We start from the raw sequence: 17991 nt of genomic DNA, 5'->3' as shown, positions 1-17991 counted from the left end.
ATCATGTTGGATATTATCCTTTAAAGACCCTATGAACACATCAATCCTATGCTCCTCTGGAATATCTTTTACCCTTATGTTCAATTTTTGGAACTCCTCAATGTGCTCCATTATTGAACCCTTTTGTTTGAGACTTATCAATTGGCTAAAAAAAGTGTTGCTTTTTGTATCCTCATAATGTGCTATCAATTCTTCCGTAAAAATTGCCCAAGTGATAAATTGTTTACGAGAACAAAGCCATTGATACCATACAAACTGATTTGGTTCCAAATATAAAGTTGCCATACGTACCTTTTGTGTGTTTTGCACATTATTGAGATCGAAGAATTGCTCCATCTGTAATATCCATGTGGCGGGATCCTTGCCATCAAACTTCCTCATATCGATTTTTGGAACATGGTAAGTCTTCGATCCAACATTAGAGTCTATGGAATCATGATTAACATTTCTTTTGTTCTCATCATGAGTTTCCTTTTGTACTCTTTCACCCTTAGTGACTATTTCTTGTAGCAACTTATCCATCTTATCATCCATGCCATCAATTTTGGCGTCCATGCCATTCACCTTAGATTCCATGCCATCCATATTAGCTTATACACCTTTCTTTAAACCATCCATCTTAGCTTTTACATCTTTCCTTAAACCATCCATTTTAGATTCTGTTGCTTTTTGTGCAAGTGACACTCGTTGCACTTGTTCTTGTAATTTTGATATATCATATAGCATTTCTTCTTCTTCTTCATGGGTCATGCTAGAGCTTTCAGGGTCCTTACTAGGTGTTTTCATTTTCTTTCCCCAGGGCATCAGTTACCGATAATAATTCTCTAATATGCCCTTTGAATTCCTTAAAAATAAATTTTCAAACCAAGCTTAAGCAAAAATTAAAGAAAATCCACACACCTTTTTTCACTTTGTAGAAGCTCGATATTGCCTCTGATGTATCTCTGTACTTTCTGATTATCTAGTTTTGAATTTGTGACCTGTAGTAGCCCTCTGTATCCTCTTTCCCATGCCACACGTCTGACCCAAATTGGATTCTCCAAGGAAGCGTTATGCGAAATCTCCCACAGTGACTTGATTATAGACTAGTTCAGTAGAGTGAACTTTTACGATGTTCCACGTGTCACTGTTTCAACTTTTGACTCTGAAAAATATATAAAATAAAACTACAATCCGTGCTCTTTCTGTAACTTCTTACGGAATTTCAATCCGATGCTCAGAAAGAAATTTATGACGTTTTTCCCCAGGTCACCTGTTTTGAGTGTAATTCAGGAGTCTGCAAAAAGACCAACTTCCTCAGATCATATCTCCAAAAATATCATGCGAAAAACTCTGAAATTTAGACCCAGGGTTCAGCGCGATTTCTTCTCAAATGGGTTTTTTTTGCGACTTCTGAAACGTCACATAAAAAACGTTATAGCGAAAATTCCACGATGGCCTGTTTGGAGCAGCGAAACCCTAGAATCCAAAGCTCTGATACCAAATGTTATGAAACCAGCTCAAGAAAAGATAGAAAAGAAAGATCAACGCCTTAGAATTCAGCCTCTTCAAGGGGGAAACCTCCTTTGCATTACATAAATGAACAATTCTTGGATGATACAAATGAGAAAACCTCCTTTCTATATATAGGAGTCTAAGGAGTCACAATATAATCCAGCCGACCTAACAATAATAATATAAAGCCACAAAAATAATAATAGAGGGATTCTATGGGGCACAGAAATAACAATATGTGGGTAATAGGGGCACAACAATATAAATAAGGGGTATAACTACAATAGTAATGGGGTAATCACTAGTATTATAGGGACCCAACAGGAACTATGGCAAGGCAATGGGGAATTTTTTGTCTCTCAAGGCAAGTATGCAAATGAGATACTACAAAGGTTTCGCATGGAGAGTTGCAAAACCATGGAGACATCTCTAGTGACCAATTAGAGGAAGGAGGATGCCACTTCAAGTGATGAAGTGGATGTTACGATTTATTGATAGCTAGTGGGTTCACTCATGTACCTTGTAAACATGTGACCATATATGTGCTATGCAGTCAACCAAGTGAGCTAAGCTAAATTTAGGCAAAACAAATTATTTTGGAGGGAAGCTAAGCAGGTTTTACGGTACTCGAGAGGCACTACCTAGTTTGGACTTTGGTACAGATGGACAAAGGGAGTGAAGTTGTGTGGCCTCACAGATGCAAATTGGGCTAGGAGTCCATCAAAACGAAATAATACATTAGGTAGAATTTTCATTGTTGGGTCTATAGTTGTTTCCTGGTACAGAAAGAAGCAAAGATCTCTGGTGCCCATCTTAAAAGAAGAAGAATACATGGTTGCAAGTCAAACAAAATGTGAGACAATCTAGATGAGAAAGATAATTGTGGGATTATATGGTTAGATGATGGATCCAACTGTGATCTATTGTGATAATGAGAGTTGCATCAAGTACTCTAAGAACCTTATTTTTCACAATCGATCCAAGCATATAGATATCTCGTACCACCGTTTAAGTGACTATGTACAGAGGAAAATAATGTTGTGGTTGTAAATTCCAACAAAGATGATGGATCCACTATGATCTATTGTGATAATCAGAGTTGCATCAAGCACTCTAAGAACCTTATTTTTCACGATCGATCTAAGCATATAGATATCTGGTACCACCATTTAGGGGACTATGTATAGAGGAAAATATTGTTGTGGCTATTTTCAAGGGACAAATTCCCCTAGGGTCTTGGGTTGATACCCTAGCATATCGGAGGTTGTCTATACAGAGAAACACACATTCCATACAGCCATAATGCTAATATAAGCAAACTATATGATAATGGGCGTACCTGGGGTTCCTTCGTTTGAGAAGATCCTTCCAGGGTCCAAACCCTCTTGTAGTTCCTTTTGCTCCTTCAACTTGAAAAACAATCAATTCAAGAAAGTGCAGCAGTATATGGACTAAACATCATAAAGAAATCATCTTCATAGTATATTGAAAGGTAATTAGTTATGCAATTAAACAACCATTCACATATGAATAATAACATGGATATCATAAACATGAAGAAGATTTATGTCAGAAACAAAGACAAGTGTTTATTACAGACAAATAAAGTACATAAAGGAATAATTTCACCTGATTCTTCATTTTGCAGGCTCCAAGCGAAACCGTCCTCCAAATTCGTCCAGTCTCAAGCCTTTAAAAAACTCCTTCCATGACTTACTCCATGATATCTCAAGTAGTAGATAGACATCATCACACAAGGAAACAAGGGTTTCTTGTAAATGGGGGAAGTGTAGGAAGCACTAGGATCTTTAGACCTGGTCAGGGAAATCTCAGCATAGTAACCTTTCTCTCTCTTCTCTCCTCCATTAGGCATTGAAGCCTTTTTATACTTCTCCCAAAGTAGTTTTTTAGTTGGGAATTCGTTGGGAACAATTGGGCCACAGGAACTAATAGGTAATCAGCAGGTAAAACCCACGATCTCTGCCCAAAATTAAGGAGATTTAATTTTTTAAGTGTTTTAAGACAAATACGCGAGTTAGGTATACACAGACCCACGTACACACGTGTTTAGCTCAGGGAAATGTAGTGTATAGGGAATAAAACACTGTTTTTTAAATTTTAGACCAGGTCTGGAAGGAGGGGTTGCCCTGGGCCATGAGTGCAACATCACAAACCTCAAGAGTGAGATTTGGAGCTATAACAGATGCCCCCTAATATATGAGGTTAGAAGGGGTACATGATGGCCGAAATGTATTAAGCAAGTTCTTGGAAAGGAAATCTGTCAAAAACTGAGAAGGACTTCACCAGAGTTCAACTCGCCAAGCCACAAAAGGAGATCAGAAAGAAACATTATTTGAGGCGGGCATACCCATGCTTAGAGAAAGTAAGCCATGTCCGCATATCAAGTACAAGCGGATCCACTAAGTATACAAGTATAAAGAAATAGTAAATACATAATGGATCATCTAATCATGAACGAACAAGTACATGTCTAAATATCACATATAAGAATGTCAAATGATGCTGAAAAATGAACTGGATCACTGATATCAAAGACTAATCACAAAAGGTACCAATTGAACATGATGGAATAGGATGGTACTACACTGCAAACTCAGGTGCCAACATATAGAATGTCACCATGAATGAATGTTGATGCAACCTGAGGTCTTCACCGACCGCCATGGTACATTTCTACACCATGGGAATAAATGATCTGAAGTCGACCATGTGAGAAATCATTTGATTACCGGTCATTAATGTATATCATTAACAAATGTAAGACTACTCACCGATAATGATAATTAGAATCAAGGTACCCAGTACAATCTAACAAGTGTGAATAGATGAGCTGGAGTCGAATATCTGTAAGAATCTATTGATCATGAGACAATGATGGTTTCTCACTGTCGATAGCGAAGGATCTGCCACTAATGAATGCAAACCCCAAGGTACTACCAAATGTACTCTAGATCCTTGCCCCAGAGCAATGAGCCATAGTCGATGGGGAAAGATCCGCTAGAAGGAATCAATTAAGGCATCCTTCATCAATCTAATCGAGTGTAACTCATAGGCCAATAATGTGGAAGGAATTAGATGAAAAAGATGTAGTAACCCGACCGAAGTACGTTTCCGGCATACACAAGATGTGACTAGTGCACAACAGAAACCCTCTTAAGCAACCAATAATGAAAGCTGACACAGAGGCGAGGTAACCACCAATAGGGTCAAATGGAAACCAAGGTATTGCATGAACCCCAATGTGTGATAATGTAAGCTGATGTCGAACACAAGGCAAAACCACTCATTCAAAGACCCATGATATTGATCGATGCTGAGCACAATGTGACCTATCAATAATGAAAATAGGGTCAGGGTGTAGCTCTAGGCCTATCCGCGGAGTAAGATGTCATCGTCGATAAGGACAAGACCCGCCAGCAAGAAGTCAATGAGGACCTTCTCAAACCGGCACGAGTAAAGGACCAATATAGCTGATGTGATGACAGACATGATACTGAAAACCAGGGATGTCTGACTGAAAAATGAGTCAAGAGACATCGCAGAGAGGCCGACTCAGGCTAACTTCCCTTGAACAAAAGCATGGCTCAATGTGACTATGCGGTAGCATATGATGACTCTGTATAAGTTCGTCATGTAGGAGGCACGAATGAACCCTCCATATGATTGGAAGAGATAACCAATCGGGGGAGAACTGACTCAATAACAAGGTTAAGGCGTACCTAAGTCAAACTAAATCCCGCCCAAATGGAGGAGACTTTGTTTTGAATGCTTAATTCAAGGGCGACACAACTGACTCTATCTACCAATATTAAATGGAAACATTGTCTTGTTCCCACTCTTTTTTGGAATATATAATTTTTTTGTCCTTTTCTGTTAAGCTGGAAAAAGAATAAAAGAATGCTATAGTATAGTGGAAAGAACGAGTGTCAGTGAAGCAAATGATCTAGTTCCTGGGATTGGAACAATCCTATGCTCAATGCAGGGAGGCAAAAACTGGTCAATGACACTCAAAGGTGTGTTCCTTCCACGGGTCAAGGTGTGTCAAGTTGCAGAAGTTAAAGGTATGCAAGTTTGATTTTGCAGTCATCATGGTAAAAAGTTGGCTTAAACATGAGTCCAAGTGAAGCCGGCCAAAGGCCAAAAGGTGCAAATGGTCAAAATGCAATATAGTAGTACAACTCAACAAAAAGGAGCCTCTAGGGTATAAGGCCAGAACGAAAGTGAAGAAGCAAACAGGAATGCGTCTTCATCACATAAGTCATGGAAGGACTATAGAGGACTCCCAAGCCTAGTCAAATCGGAGCAGCATGGGCAATAAATGTTAGTGAAGTGCTAACTACGGTGACCATGTCAAGGATGGCTTCTACCATCATGTCATGATTTAAAGAATCGGTGAGTGAAAATGGTTTACGAACCATAACACGATGGGATCGACCCTATGGAAAATGTATTGACAAATGGAGGCTAGTATGCATAATGCAACAGAAAAATGGATTCCCTAACCTATATGCCAGTGAGAAAATGATACCTTCCATGACGGGTCAGCAGTCATAGAACCATCTAGAAACCGTCGAAAAAACGTCCAAAATGTCCTGAAAATCAAACCATTCTTGACATTCCAAGCTCCCAAATTAAAAGTTACATGAGACCAAACAAAATTAAGTTTTGAAACATTTTTGCATTTTCAAAGCCTATAAAAGAGTTTTTAAACTCACCATTTTCACCATTTGAGCATGAGAGAGGAGGAGAGGAGCAAAAGAAGCAACCTTTCCATACGCCAAATTCAACCGTTTAGATTCTTCCAAAATCCCCAGGTAACTCTTATACTTGTCTTACAATAAAATGTGACTAGTTTTAGAATTTTTAATTTATGTTTTACCGTTGAATTCTTTATCAAAAACTTCACCACGGCATATACGTGGGTTGGGTATATGAAACCTGCATACACGCAGGCCCTACATGTGACTGTGTGCAAATGGACCCACATATATGCCGTGAACATTTCATACAAAGAAACTAACGGTTCAAAATCATTTTTTCTTTAGGATACCAATCACTTGGCGAGAAAGAGAGCATACCTCAGTGGATGATGAGGTCATGAATGATCCTAATGCTTTGGGTGCCTTACGGGGATGTGGTTTGCTAAAATTCTTCAAATTGCCAAATATGAAAGCAAACACACGTCTGCTTGAGATGCTCATTGATTATTGGAGTATCAATGATGATTCATTTATGATTGACCAGATGCCACTCAGGATAGAAATGGATGAAATTTATTTCATCACAAGCCTTCTCGAAGGGGAGAGGTAGTACATTCTAGGGGCAGGACACAAGGCAGTCTCTCGATCAAGGACTACATACATATATATTGCCCTGGACATCCAAAGAAGGTTGAAATATCAAACATGTGGAGAGTCTATCGCTGAGGATAATCTTGTTCAGTATAGCCAGAGTGAACAGATCAGCTTCTCTACACCAGGCATCACGACCAGCCATGAGCTTGGTGGTAGATTGTTTGACCACTGTATTTGACTGGTGTGCTCCTCTATATCTGGCCAACCTAAAAAGCCAGCTCACTTCCATCAAGAGAGGGCACACCAAAAACTTCGGATATGGGACTATTTTATGTTCTTTCTTTTTTGAGAGGGTCCCAACACTCTGTCCTAGAGTGCCAGTTTCAATCAGCACCCCATGAGATCCATGCATGGGCAGGTCGGCTGACCTAATGAAACGTCTAGGAGGTGAGGACGTCCCACGGACTGCATTTGACAATGACTTCTTTTCCTGGTGGGATCAGTAGATCATCGCCATAGATGACTACCCTTATGTTGGGTTTGATTTCCGAGAAGATCTTGATCTAGTATTACTACTAATCGTAGCATGGGGCGACATTCGTAAGTGTTTTTTGATTTTATGATTTTTTGTGATTTTTCAAATATAATAATGAATTTTGAAAAATGTTTTGATAGGATTCAAATGACTAATATGATGATCATGTTCCAGATATTGGACCGGTAAAACCAGATGAGCTTCCAGGGCATAGACGTCGCGGCCGAGGGGCCGAAGAGGTAGCTGCAGACACAGAGCGACTGCTTCACACAGTCCAGTGGCACTTGGTGAGACTCACTCACGGAGTACCGATGGCGGTGGTAGAGGATCTTCCTGAGGATATGCAGCGTCATGTGGTTGGCATGCCATGAGACTGGGTCCGCACTTTTAGGCGTGTGGCCAATGTGATAGTTACCTACTTAGCCGCTCATCCTGAGCCAGAGCATTAGATGTACTAGACATGATTATGGGCATTTGAGTCCCAATTTTGTATATTATTTTTGGACATACTTATGTACACTCGAGATGATTTATGATATATATATATATATATATATATATATATATATATATATATATATATATATATATATATATATATATATATAGTTCGACTTTTTTATGCTTGATTTTATTGTGATGAATGATTGATGTGCCAGTCTAATACTTGATTAGCGATAGAATCAGCTAACCAATTATGAGAGCTTTGAATGTGCAAATAATTAATATAAGTAAATTATCTTTGCAACAACCTCACCCTTAAATACTGGCGATATAAACATGGATCCCTTACCCGATAAATGTTACTCAATTATGACACTATCGATTGTGAATGAAGATAAACTACCAACGAGTCGATTCCATAAGAAATTTCCTCAGATAGTAAATTAATAACGACAGTATACTCAACCATATTATTTGAAGCGGGACCAATGCATACTCCCCTTGATACCATCAACTGACCAGTTAGATAGTAGAGTACCCAAGCCGCGGAAGCAAGATTTCAAGTGTGCCGACTACCACCATCGACGAATCCAAAATAGACCAAGTCATCCATCAACACCTTCCACAACAAACAAAAAAGTGTTGATATAAAAAACTCTCGATGAGATATGTACAAATATACATAATGTACAAATAAGCCATTGCCTATCTGCTACTTAAGCAAAGTACTTCTTGAGGTATAGCCCGTTTCGGGGCTCCGCCAACTTGTTTCCCTCAAAATCGATTAACTCATATGACCCTTTTTCTAAAACTCATTTAATTATGAAAGGACCGTACCACATAGGCTTAAACTTTCCTACCCCCAAGGTGTCCTTATGTTGGTCGTAGACCAAGACAAGGTCACCTTCAGTAAAGACTCAAGAACGGACAACTTTATCATACTACGTCTTATCCCTTTTCTTATGAGCCTCATTCATCGTGGCAGCATCTCGAAGCTGCTCATCGAGATGTTCCAAATGAAGGAGGCACTCTTCGAGACACGAAGTCTCTAGAAGGAGCTCAACAACTAACTGAAGAGATGGGATTTCACATTCGATAGGAAAGATAGATTCCATCCCATAAACTAACTGAAAAGGTGTAAAACTAGTAGCAGTCTTCATGGAGGTTCGGTATGCCTAAAGAGCCAAATACAACATAAGATGCCAACTGGACCGATTTTTGTCGATTGTCCATTGCAGGATCGTCTTAAGAGTTTTGTTGATTGCCTCGACCTGTCCATTGGCCTGAGGATAATAAGGAGATGAATGTTCCTACCGGAAACCCAATTTAAGAGCCAATTCAAACATTAGTTGATTCTGGAAATGACTGCCATGGTCAGTGACAATCTCTCTCGGGATACCGAACCTTGAGATAATCTGATTAAAAAGGAAAAATGCTGCCATTTCACTATCGTTTTTATAAGTTTTCATGGCCTCAGACCACTTCGTAAAGTAGTCTATAGCCACGATAATGTACTTGTGATTCGCCACTGAAGGTGGATTACAAGCTGTAAAATCGATACCCCACTTAGTAAAAGGACCGGCAGTGACAACAGGAAAAAGAGGAGCTGGATGTGTGCGCATCTTCCAAGTATAGATTTGACAAGGGTGATAGCTTTTGACCGCTTCAACAAAGTCTTTGAAGAGTGAAGGCCAAAAATAGCCAGCACGGAAGATACGGTAGGCTGTAGCAAGCCCTGATAGATGAACACCACAAGCTCCACTGTGGCAGTCATTGAGCACTGACTCTGCTTCCTCTAAGGTTAAACAACGCCGAAGGATTGAATCAACCCCTTGATGATATAATGTATCACCTATGATAACATAGTTTTTGGCTAAGTGACTTTATTTCCTGCGTTCATTCTTAGAGAAAGTAAAGGGAAACTTCGAAGTCTAGAGATAGACAATGATATCTCCATACCAAGGATCAAGCGAAGAGATGAGGAATAAATGTTCTTCAAGAAAACTTTCCTCATAAATAGTATCCTCTCCACAAGGAAGCTCTGAAATTAGCTCGGTGAAAACCATGGATTTCTTAGACTTGACGAACAAGAACTCGAGATCAAATTCTTGTAAAATGACTCTCCATCGATTATATTTTCCCCCAATCACTCGCCTACTGAGGGCAAATTGAAATGGATTGACTGCCGCTAAGACAAAAGTTTTGCATAGCAAGATATAATGACGAAGCCACTAGACAACATGTAAAACTGCCAAAGCCAACATCTCAATGAAAGAACAACAAAGTTCAGGACATATTAAGCCTCAGCTCAAATAATAAATAACATGCTCCATGAGAGCATCATCCTCCTGAATGAGAACCATACCAATGGTTGATTCTGCTGTAGCGAGATATAAAAGGAAGTCCCTACCATAATCTGGTGGACTCAAAAGCAGGGTAGAGACTAATGCCTTTTTCAAAGCATCGAACGACCACTGCGCAAAGTCATCCCACGCGAATGGAACTCCTTTGTGTACCAAACGCATAAACCCCTTAGTGATCTTGGCATAATTCGCTATAAACCGTCTTAGGAAATTAGCCTTCCCTTGAAGACTTCGAAGTTGTCGAATTGAGGATGGGGGATGCAACTGAATTATTGCCTCGACCTTGAAGGGATCAACCTGAATCCCTTCATTTGACATGACGAACCCTAATAACCGACCAGACGTAACTGCGAAAATTCACTTGTTGGGATTCAACCGGATTCTATAAAAACGACATCGCTTAAAAACCGATCGAAGATGACTAGTGTGATCAGTTCTCTTTTGAGAATTAGCAGTGAGATCATCCAAGTATGCTTCGATGATATGTTTAATGTCGTAGAAATCATATGACATGGCCCGCTGGAATGTAGCTCCAACATTTTTAAGACCAAAATGCATCTTTCTATATGCAAAGGTACCCAAGGGACATATAAAAGCTATCTTATGTTGATCTTCTGGATGGATAGAGATCTGATTATAACCGGAAAAACCATCCATGAAGGAAAAAATCTCATTACCCACACACTCGTCAATAATATGATCAATGAATGGTGTGGGGTAATTATCTTTTGGACAGGCCTTATTTAGGTCTCTAAAGTCAATGCATACTCAGTTTGTTCCTTGATTTTTATCCACAGGGACTGGATTAGAAACCCAATCAGTAAGAGGAACAAGATATATGAAACCCACCTTGAGCGGCTTTTCTACTTCAGCTTTAATGGCTGCCGCTTTCCTAGGATTAGCTGGCAGAAGCCTTTAACCAACCTGTTTGGCATTTTCATACGTCTTGATCTCATGTTGAACTATAGATGGATCAATGCCAGGCATTTCTTCATAAGACCAAGCGAATACATCTCGAAATTCCATGAAAAGGTCAGTCTAAACTTGAATTTCTTCAGTGGAACATTTGATTCCAATGAAGAGATTCTTGATCACGTTAGGGTTCGTAGAGATGTTTATAGGTATCATTTTTGAAATTACTGACATGTTACCTTCGGCATGAAAGTGTGCTGGAGCCAAAGGATTTGATACCGTACAAACATCACTAGTAAAGAGCTCGGAGAACCTAGACTCTACTTCCTGCAATGGAGGAAGAAAATATGAATGATGGTGTAAGTATTCCCAAGGTTGATCGACACCCATCATTACTTCGAGGATTGCTTCTTCAGAAGGTAAAACCGTATCTAAGCAGTCCAAGGCGGAGGTAGAATCAAGGGTCCAGGCTGGGGCCACATCACCATCTAGCTCTTCCTTAGAAAAAGGAGTAGAGTGATCGTCTGTAGATTTAACGATAGATTGGTATCTAAGCTCAGCTGCAGACATAGGGAATGCCATTCCATTAACTTTTCCTTCAGTTAATGTGGTTGTAGGTGAAGGCAAGGTCAAAGGGTCCGAAAAATAATGAGTTCAGAAGAATTATTTTCGAGGAGACTCCTTAGATGATGAAATGACATTGATTCTAGCGATAGGAGAGGGAAAATCAAAGGTACCCATCAATGAGGAATACATCCCAACTCCTAGATTCTATGTGGGCGGACAAGGGTTATCCACTAAAGGAACAGTAGAGTCAGAGATTGCCTGAGGATCGACTGGACAATAATCTAATTGATCAACCTTAATGATTTTCCCTTCATGAAGAAAGCAAATGACACGAAATATAGTTGAAACAACGATGTCCATTTCATATACCTAGTTCCTTCCTAAGAGGAGATTCTATTATAGGTTAGCATCAATGACCTCTACTTCAATATTAACGAACTTCTCCCCAACACATATGGGAAAGGCCGGGATAATCCCATGTGGCTTGTGAGAATGTCCATCAAATGCAGTCAAGACGGTAGGTGAAGGAATAACCAAAGGCGATCCAATAGCCTTCCAGCATGACATCGACATGACGCATGTGGAAGCTCCTTCATCAATAACGGTACGAAAAATGTTAATTTCCTGGTATGTGGACTTTATTTGAAAAGCCATATGATGAGGGAGTCACGTTTTGACATTTAACATGTCGAAAGTGAGCACTAAAGAATTAGTTGGATCAACTGCCCCAATTGCCGAAAGTAAAGCACTTCGTTGAGCTCGACAAAATTGGAGAACCTCTAAAGTGGACATGGCACATGGACTCTAAGCCAGATCCCCAACAATGGAGTAATTTTGGGCAGCCCTAGCATTAGGATTAATAGTCATACATTTAGCAGAACCTTTCGATATTCATGGTATAGTCTCGGCCGGGGGTCACTCAATATGAAGGTCGATATTTCTAGGAGCAGTTTTGTCCTCGGAAGTTTCAGCTTCACCGTAATCACATGACCGAGTGGCCACATGGACATTGGAACCCATCATGAAAACATTTGATAACTTTTCCCCTTCCTGGTTGCCCCCTGCGGAGGTACCGGGGTTTGAACTCGTGCCACAAGAAGTTGTTGCCCTTGGGGAAAAGGGTTGGTTAACACAGCTTGAGAACTAGAACTCCCTTGTTGCCCTAACAAGTGTTGAGCATCTTCAATCTTGGGGCAGTGATGAGCTAAATGGTCTCCATCGCATAACTTGCATGGAAACTTGACTTTATTTTTAGACTCATTTCTACCACTTCCAGCATTATTTCCGAGTTTATTTGCATCAATCTTCCCATCTTGACTATTTTTCTTACCTCGTCCTTTCTTCTTCCCATTCAAATTTTGATTTCCTTTGGGGTTGGTCGATTAGACGACATTGACTGAAGAGGGTTGGGAAGACGAAAGGTTAGATGATGTGACTTGGTTATTAGGAGCAGTTTACAAAGACAACTGTTGTAATTGGCTCAACAAGTTCAACATATTTGTGTCTACCGATCCAACGATACCATCTGCATGGGGGCCTAGCTTCGACTTGGCTATATCAAGCTTAGACCTAGGAGCATCTAGCAAGATTTTTTGTAGGATCCCAAACTGAGAGTAAATCAATTCTAATTGTTGGGCCCTAAAAATAGCTTGCTCCTCATAATAGACTCCGGACATGGAGACATCCTTAGAGATTTCAGGTTGTAAAGATTTCAAACACCATTCGAGATAGTATTCCGGAGGGATTTTGGCTTTAATGAGCCTCTTTCTCTGTCTCCATTCGTGAATATGGTCAAAAATGTGAGTTTCCTGTCCTGACGAAAAGTGGCAAGGAGTTCAGTTCCGGGATCATAGCAGACAGGAAAATGGAAATGATTTAAGAAAATATTAGCTAAGTCGACGAAATATGTAAAGCTGCTCTCTGGCAAATCTATATACCACTTGGCCACATTACCAGTCAAGGTGCATTGAAAAGGTCTCAACCTAATCGAGTCATCAATAAGGGAGTTTGGTGAGCACCACAAATGGAATGTGGTTACATGGTCGACTGGGTCTTCACCTCCCTTCCCTTCGAATTTTGGAATGTCCTAAGGGAGTTTGGTTGGGAACGGAGGCCAGGCCGGGTTGTATTTTATTGAATCATTTGTTAATTTCGTGAGATTTCACAAGTTCAAAGTTTCCAGAAAAGGAAGCCTAGGAACACCTTTGGGGTTCCACCCTGGCTGGGCGGAGCTCCCGAAGTTCTGAAAAGATTGGCTTGGATTTTGGAAGGCACTAGGCTGCCCGAAGTATCCAGCAGAACCGGCTGAACCAAACGGTAAGCCTTGTGATCTAGAAAAACTCGAAGCTTGACCAACTCTGGCCGCAAAACCTCCACAACCAATGAAGCTTAATCCTAAAGGATTATACGGATTCGATAACCCCTCATAATGATTCCAAGCAGAAGCTAAGGGAAGAATACTTTGAAACGAACTAACTGTGGTGTATGGCCCATTCCCTTGTTGGCCGAAAAACGGATTCCTGGTTCCCATGCCACTAACGATATGGTTAGTACAACCTTGGAAAGGATTGCTGCTTTGTCCTATAGAAGAAAAAGGTATAGATCCTATTGTCGGGTTGGAATGTGGTATATGACCACTTTCGAAAGGAAAACCCTGGAATGAAGCCGATCCACCCATCATAGATGTGCAGGCACTAAATGGAACTGACGGAATACCCTGTGAATGGGTGCAAAATGGAAAAATACAGTACTAAAAGCATTGGCTTGGGAATTTCCACTCGTAGAAGAAATGGAGGTAGACCCACCAAAAGATGTGCTAGCAAAAGACCCAAATAAAGATGTAGAGGGGATGGAAATAGTTCCTCCCCCTTGTACTAATGTAGGAGTCTGCATTGTTGTAGCACTTGTAGTAGAAGCCATGCTTCCAGTAGTGGTCATCGATGGTAAGTGCATAGTGTCAACTGGACTTGATAATCTATGCATCGAAGTCCCAACCTATCATAATACTTCTGGATAACTAGAAGGTAGGGGAGAATTTTGAGCTACTAATGACTCTGGGAATTCTTCTACCTCTATATTTTCTTCTGTCTAAAAGAGAATTCAAGAAAGAACTAGAGTGTTCCTCGTTCTACGGAAGTACCAGACCTATTCTGAACACTAATGCCCCTGAGAGGAGGATCAATCCTCGATGCGTCAACTTCCACGGGATTAAACCCACCGACACTATTACCTCTGTGCCTTCTAGGAGAAGGCTCTAAACTTGGTGGTGAAAGACCACGAAGTCTTCGAGACCGTCTAGGTGATTGGTCAACCACTTTTAATTTCTTATTAAGATCTAGCTAAAGACTCAAAAAATTGAAAGCTAGGCCAACTAGGAGCATAGAGCACACACTAAAAAGTCCATAAAAGATACCAGCTAGTCAAACAACTTTCGAGTATTTCCATTCTGGGTGATGAGGACCGAACACCAAAATACAAGAAATTGAAGTAAGGGTCCTTCCGAAGATAGTTTGGGATATTGACGGCCCAGTCCTATCAGCGAAGCTAATAGAGGAAGTTACGTTGACCTCCTAACAACAGCCTACACTGGTGCAAGCCCCCGAGCTTCGCAAGGGTGTCATCTAGTAGTACTGCTGAGAGTGATACAACTTCGACCTCAGGTGCCACGGGATTCCCCTCCATAGCCGCCTGTGTAAATCCCTAGGAGTAGTAACTAAAGTTACCAACTCGTATCAGAAACCAGGTGGAATAGTCTTGAGGTTAGATCCGACAAGTAGGAGAGGGGGTATATCTCTTCCCTGTTTTCAAAAACCCTTGTGCTTAACTCCTAGATACGAAGCTTTCCTAGTCTCCCTAACACTATTGGACTTTCACTCACTATTCAGACTCTTACGTTTGACAGTTTAAATGGCCTTGGAGAGTTATATCTCCACTCGCCTAATCCAAGACCCTAAAACATCCTAAAACTTGTTGGTGTGTCTATCTTGACAATTATAAAAAGTTCTAGTATATTTTGATTAGCTCTTGTTTTTAAATGGGCTATTATTTAAGTCAAGGTATAAGCAGAAGTGAAACTAGTGGTGTTTTGACGCAAAAGAAATTAATAAAAACCAAACTACATGCAAATGAACTTGTTTTCGTTTTTTGATGAAAGAAATTTCCACTGGGTTCAGAGGAACTTCAAAGAAAGCAACAAATTTTTATTTTCTTTCCTTTACTCATGCTCCACACTCACAAAAGTTAACAAAACTATGGATGTCCTAAAAATATGTGAAAATTTATCCTAATGCAACAAGTACATGCTGATGCAAAACTCAAAACTACTCTTAAATCAAGAAATGAAAGTTGCTTGTTTATCAAGTTTTAATTTTTCCACTTAAATTGTTTAGATAGAGTATGAATTGTTATCATTCATTTCATCTAAACACTAAAAACAAGTTTCACGACAAACAAAAATGCACTTTCATTCACTAAAAGGAACTAACTCAAAACAAAGTTCAAGGAAGCAAAACCAAGTTTTTCAAAAAGTTTTCTTCAAAAGCAAAAGAAAAAACGTCTTTTCAAAAGTGCTCTAAACAAGACTGAAACTTTATAATCGAAGAATAGGCAATGAAGCTCTTTGTGAGTTTGCAACACAGAACAAGTGAGAACTCAAAAAAATGTGTTTTGAAATGCTCTTGACAATCAAAAAGCAGCAACAAGAGTTTGGCAATAAAGACCAAAATATTGAAAAGACAACTTTCAAGAAAGTGTAAACCAACAACTTTCGAAAGAAAGAAATCTAAATGGTCACAAAAATGTAGTTTTGACATGCAAACCAAAAAAGTCACCAAAACAAGATTTGACACAAAGACTGAGATCAACCTTTCTGCCCTGACAAAATAGAGCAGCCAAGACTCCTAACAAGAAATCTTGTATGCTGAACAAAAACGATGACGCTTGAAATAAAACCAATAAGACCAACACTTTCCAAAATCAGAGAGAATTTGAAATCAGATACTTGCTGTAAAACTAAAAACTGACACAGAAAAGTAAGTGTTCAGGACTGAACTAGACTATCAAACAGACCGTCAGAAACAAAAAGATTTGAAAAATCTTGAAAATTACAAGATATATATGACTATATTGATATACAGCTGCATGTATATGAGATTGAGCCTAAGGAAACCTATGTATACATGGGTTTACTTAAGGAAACATGCATATATACGCTTCTGTAAACAAGAAAAACAACGTATATAAAATATTTCAAGAAAAAACAAAAAACAGCCTGAAGAAACTGAGCAAACTTACAATTCAAATTCCTATAGGAACAAACTACACAGTAACAACAAGCAAACAGACAGCTGAGCCCTGATTGGCTTGAATAAACCCAAACTAGGAACAATAATACTGCTGTCCCCAGTGGAGTCGCCAATTCTGTCAAGGGACTAATTACCCTAGGGTCTTGGGTTGATACCCTAGTAGATCAGAGGTTGTCTATACAGAGAAACACACATTCCATACAACCATAATGCTAATATAAGCAAACTATACGATAAGGGGCGTACCTAGGGGTCCTTCATTTGAAAAGATCCTTCGAGGGTCCAAACCTTCTTCGAGTTCCTTTTGCTTCCTCAACTTGCACAACAATCAATTCAAGAAAGTACAACAATATATGGACTAAACATCAAAAAGAAATCATCTCCATAGTATATTGAAAGGTAGTTAGCTATGCAATTAAACAACCATTCACATATGAATCATAACATCGATATCATAAACATGAAGAAGATTTATGTCGGGAACAAAGACAAGTGTTTCTTTTATTATAGACAAATAAAGTACAAAAAGGAATAATTTCACCTATTTCGTCCTTTCATAGGCTCCAAGTAGAACTGTCCTCCGGATTCATCCAGTCTCAAACCTTTAACAAACTCCTTCCATGACTTACTCTATGATATCTCAGGTAGTAGATAGACGTCATCACACAAGGAAACAAGGGTTTCCTGTAAATGGGGGAAGTGCAGGAGGCACTAAGATCTTTAGACCTGGTCAGGGAAATCTCAGCATAGTAACCTTTCTCTCTCTTCTCTCCTCCATTAGGCCTTCCCATTGAAGCCTTTTTATACTTCTCCCAAAGTAGTTTTTTAGTTGGGAATACGTTGGGAACAGTTGAGCCACGGGCACTAACAGGTAATCAGTAGGTAAAACCCATGATCTCTGCCCACAATTAAGGAGATTTATTTTTTTTAAGTGTTTTAATACATATACGTGGGTTCGGTATACACAGACCCACGTACACACGCGTTTAGCTCAGGGCAATGTCACGTATAGGGAATAAAACATTATTTTTTAAATTTTGGACCAGGTCTGGAAGGAG

The 17991-nt window shown here is 39.7% G+C and overlaps 1 protein-coding gene across 1 annotated transcript in view; it reads right to left on the bottom strand.

The window, feature by feature from the left end:
• LOC149182231 (FRIGIDA-like protein 3) overlaps positions 1-15311 on the bottom strand; it is a 38502-nt gene extending 23191 nt beyond the window's left edge. Inside the window, exon 1 of the mRNA XM_089414495.1 lies at positions 15191-15311. Coding sequence (XP_089270621.1) covers positions 15191-15311 — 121 coding nt within the window. The remainder of the gene's footprint in view (positions 1-15190) is intronic.
• Positions 15312-17991: the final 2680 nt, after the last annotated feature.

Source organism: Pinus tabuliformis, chromosome 3_2, assembly GCF_031772625.1.
Source record: "Pinus tabuliformis cultivar Carrire ecotype Pingquan chromosome 3_2, CPIR1, whole genome shotgun sequence".
Classification (NCBI taxonomy): domain Eukaryota; kingdom Viridiplantae; phylum Streptophyta; class Pinopsida; order Pinales; family Pinaceae; genus Pinus; species Pinus tabuliformis.
The sequence above is the reverse complement of the archived record's forward strand: the minus strand, read 5'-3'. Positions and strand labels throughout refer to the sequence as shown.